At 32.9% G+C, this 3,909-nt stretch overlaps 1 protein-coding gene across 4 annotated transcripts; it reads right to left on the reverse strand.

Annotated features, from left to right (window-relative positions):
* Positions 1–3,439, reverse strand: LOC114297510 (putative serine/threonine-protein kinase WNK11). 4 transcript variants are annotated; one of them, XM_028241948.2, is made up of 4 exons: positions 3,281–3,439; positions 1,878–2,424; positions 755–1,136; positions 1–301 (listed from the first exon to the last, which is right to left on the reverse strand). In XM_028241948.2, exons 2-4 carry the CDS (start codon positions 2,379–2,381, stop codon positions 243–245), a joined length of 945 nt encoding a protein of 314 aa, XP_028097749.1. In that variant the 5' UTR covers positions 2,382–2,424; positions 3,281–3,439; the 3' UTR covers positions 1–242. The 4 variants fall into 4 exon arrangements, with proteins under 4 accessions (XP_028097749.1, XP_028097750.1, XP_028097751.1 ...); XM_028241949.2 differs by having other exon boundaries at positions 1,878–2,414; positions 3,281–3,425; XM_028241950.2 differs by having other exon boundaries at positions 1–286; positions 3,281–3,425.
* Positions 3,440–3,909: the final 470 nt, after the last annotated feature.

Raw genomic sequence — 3,909 nt, forward strand, 5'->3', positions numbered from 1 at the left:
TTTCGATGAAATTTTGTTTCTTAGCCCTGGCATTGAATATTTTAAAAAATTACACACAGCCTCTGTATTGATTAACATACATGAGACTGTTATTTATATCTATACTAATATATAAAAGCGAGAATACATTTTCGTTGTTTTCTCCTTCTGAAGTTTTTGTCATTAATTTGTGTATTCCAAAATTACCCTCAGAACTTGCTTCAGTTTTTGACTACTCAGCTTCAACTGCTTCGGCCCGGGGTTTAATTAACTGCTTCAGTTTTTGATTCAAGATGTGCTAGTTCACCTGAATTGAGAGTACCTGCACAAGTGTGAACATCAATTCAATAAATCTTTTTTTGTGCAATAATATCAAATTGATACTACACTTGACCTTAGCCAGAAGGCCAAGAAAAGGTATTTTCAGACCCAAAAAAAAAAAGTGCTAGATGTTGATGGTTTGAACCCAATTACATGGAAATAAAAGAATTGGAAATGGGAATGGTGTCATCAAGATTGCCTGAGGAAATATAGAAACGAAACAATTGCAATAAACATGGTTTTTGAGAAAAAAGTAACAACCTTCAAAAACGTTTCACATTTATGCTATATTTGGATCATGGATTTGGGTAATGATTTTAAAAAGGAAAGGGAAAAGGTAGGTGAAAAATAGTTATATTTCATTCACATTTCACCCACCTTTTCTCTTTCATTTTCCAAATCTTTACCTAAATTCATGATTCAAACACATTCTTAGAGTTTGGGAACTATCAACCTGAAAGGTTCTCCTCAACACGGTCATCTTCAAAAAGGAACGGGTCCTTGAGAAGATCAGCAGCTGAGGGTCTTGCTCTTGGTTGGCCAATGCACTTCTCAATGAAGCTCTTCAATTCTGGATCACTCACTTTGTTCATGGCTTCAGGCTTCACTCCGGCTGTCACCTTCTTGTATATCTTGGCTATGCTGTCACATTCACTGTACGGTATCTCCATGGTTGCCATTTCGAGCAAGCACATTCCAAACGAGTATATGTCCACTAACTCTGTGTAATCTTCCTCGTACAGTTCTGGCGCCATATACTCTGGTGTCCCTAATAATGAATGCGCATGATGGCTCTTCTCCACTATTGCTGCCAAGCCCAGATCGCCAATCTTGACCTATGCAACACAAATACGATCATGTTTAGTTCCTGACATCGTAGAAAGTAATTCAATAGATAGTACTGGCCTCAGCTGGAAAATTATGTCCTACCCTATGCTACTTGGAATGTGAATCGTTCCGGTACATAGAACAACAGTGGGAACATGGTATGTCACATGCTCTAAAATAAGGTACAATTAAAGTAGATTTGTGTAGATTACACTAAGAATTTGAAGAACTTCTAGCGTAATTCTCTTTTAACAATTAGGCATTCAATAATATATGGGTTTTCTTTCTCCAAATTAAGCATGTAGCAAAACATTTCTACGAGCATTATAACCCATGTTTTTACGTTTTGTTCTGTCAAAAAACTTAATTCACATTATATTTTAATTCATTATATTTGATTTTTTTTACTCCTAAGGAAACCTTTAGGAAATATATTGGATAAACTTTTGAGATTACTTTAGATCATTAAATTTACAGTTTTGGAATAAAAATGTATTGTATTTTGAAATGTGCGTTTCAAAACGTAATTTGTTAGGGTATTAACGTTGTTTGTTTACACTGGTCCTATCAATTCATTTCTCAATTGTTTTAGTTCTCTAAGAGTTTGCCCAATGAAAATAATCATCTGTAACCTCCATTTGGTTGCCATAAGGATGTGTCAAATAAAGAAAAACATCTTAAAATTCTATTTCCATAGCTTTGTTAGCAAACGAACACGGGTTACAACAAGTTGAAAGAGAAGTAGATACCTTTCCGATGTTTCCATTGATGAAAATGTTACTGCAATTGAGATCTCTATGAATTATGCAAGGGTCATGGGTATGGAGATAATTTAAGCCCTCGAGTGTCTGTCTTGACCAGTTCTTCAAGGCCTTCATTGACACATGGCGATGTTTCTTCCTATAGTCCCTCAGATTCCCTGACGTGCATGCTTCAGTGATGAAATTCAATGTGTTACGCTCAGTGTCCTTCCAAAAACTGTAGAGAACAATAATGTACTCATTCTTCAATGACTTCAGCAATGCAATCTCTGCCTGAAGCCTTTTGATGACAGAAGGATCATTGCTGAACTTCCTTAATTGAACCTGATTCCATGCCACATCTCTTCCTTCCCGTTGATCAAATGCCCTATAAACTTTCTTGACAGCACCAGTACCAAGGAGGTCACTGTACCGACCAAACCGTCCAGATGGATCTACTTCAACAAATGGTTCTTTGTCTTGATCGGATGAATCAGGACTTTTAGATGGCATCTCAAAATAATGTCCAATACAATTTCAGATGATCTGCCACAACCTTGAATCAGATCACAACATTTAAAAAAAAACAAAAAAACAAAAAATGTTAAGACCAAGTTGAGTCTGCAATCACAAAATATGAAACAAGGGTCTGAACTAGCAATTATTAAAAAAATTGCAACATGCAAATTTAACGAAGAGATGTTTTTTTAGGCTGATATAACAGATTCAACTGATCAAATCAGGATGAACAATAAAGAAACACAACTCAAAACAAAAAAATCAGCTATCAAAAACACAAAAAGTGAAGTAAAAATGGCAGAAGACAAACAACACAACTAGGCATTTTACAACAAGTGTAAATTATTGAACCTTTAAAATTAAATCTCTGATAATACTATAGTTTTGTTCAGCAACATTCATGTTCTAATCTGGTTAAAAAAATGACATGGAATTCAAAAACCAATACAAACGCAGAAAAACAAATTCACACGATCCAAAATAAAACGCAATTAGCATGTACAACAAATGCTTAAGTTGATCTAAAATTCAACTGAAATTCGATTGAAATATGAGAAATGAATCAGAAAAATCTCCAACAAAGACTGCTTTAGTTGACCTAACAAACAGTAGTGTAGTGACTAAAATTTATAGTAATAAATCCGAAATGTGAGAAATCAACCTGAAAATTTCAAAATAACAGCTGATACAAACAAATTGAACAAAATTTTATCAAAATGAAGCAGTAATCGTATTAACGTTCAAATTAAGGCCTCAAATCTCAAATTTTCAGAGAAGACGATATTGATTACGAGAAACGATCAAAAACACAGGAGCAAGGCTCTAGGGTTTCAATTATCAAATTTCAAACCGATTAAGAATTGAGAAAACGACGGGGATTGAAGTTAGCTTACCTTGAGTGTCGGATGGCAGTGAGAGAGAGAGAGAGAGTGTGGGAGTTGAGAAAGCGAACACTTCAAGCATGGAAAAGGCGGGGACTGTTATTATAAGCTGGTGAGGGGCGACCAGAGACTCAAGGCGGTTTGACAACTCACTGTTGTAGTTTAAAACTTAAAAAATTATTAATGGTGTGTTTAATTATTTTTTTTGGATTCTTTTATGAAAGAAAATGAAAAAAGTACGTAAAATATGAATAAAATATATTTATTCTAATTAAATAAAATTTATATTAAAACGTTAAAGATTCTTTTTATTTTTTATTTTTTAAATTTTTTTTATAAAGAATTAAAAAGACACTTCAAATATATTAATTTTTTTTACCTCATATTTTAAATAAAAAACTAAAAAATTATTAAAATAATATATTCTCAAACGAGGTCTTAGTGTGCATTTGGGATATAGATTGATTTTTTGATTATTTTAGTCTGGGGTTAAAAAGTTTCATTTTGATGAATTTTTTAATTTTTTTGACTTTTGTAAAAAAAAAAAAAAATTATAATTTATATATAACATTTTATCTTATTAAATTAAACATTTAATTTTTTCTTTTTGTGCCTATATTAATCTAACACAACCCAACCTA

The sequence above is a fragment of the Camellia sinensis genome, chromosome 7 (genome assembly GCF_055761805.1).
Source record: "Camellia sinensis isolate YWXY chromosome 7, ASM5576180v1, whole genome shotgun sequence".
Taxonomy (NCBI): Eukaryota; Viridiplantae; Streptophyta; class Magnoliopsida; order Ericales; family Theaceae; genus Camellia; species Camellia sinensis.

What these genes read in the sequence shown, in the direction of transcription:
- LOC114297510 (XM_028241948.2), bottom strand. Translation starts at nt 2,381, where the DNA reads ATGCCATCTAAAAGTCCTGATTCATCCGATCAAGACAAAGAACCATTT. An exon ending in TCAATGGAAACATCGGAAAG is followed by an intron (nt 1,137 to 1,877) that starts GTATCTACTTCT and finishes TGTGTTGCATAG; the next exon opens with GTCAAGATTGGCGATCTGGG. An exon ending in TGTTGAGGAGAACCTTTCAG is followed by an intron (nt 302 to 754) that starts GTTGATAGTTCC and finishes ACACTTGTGCAG; the next exon opens with GTACTCTCAATTCAGGTGAA.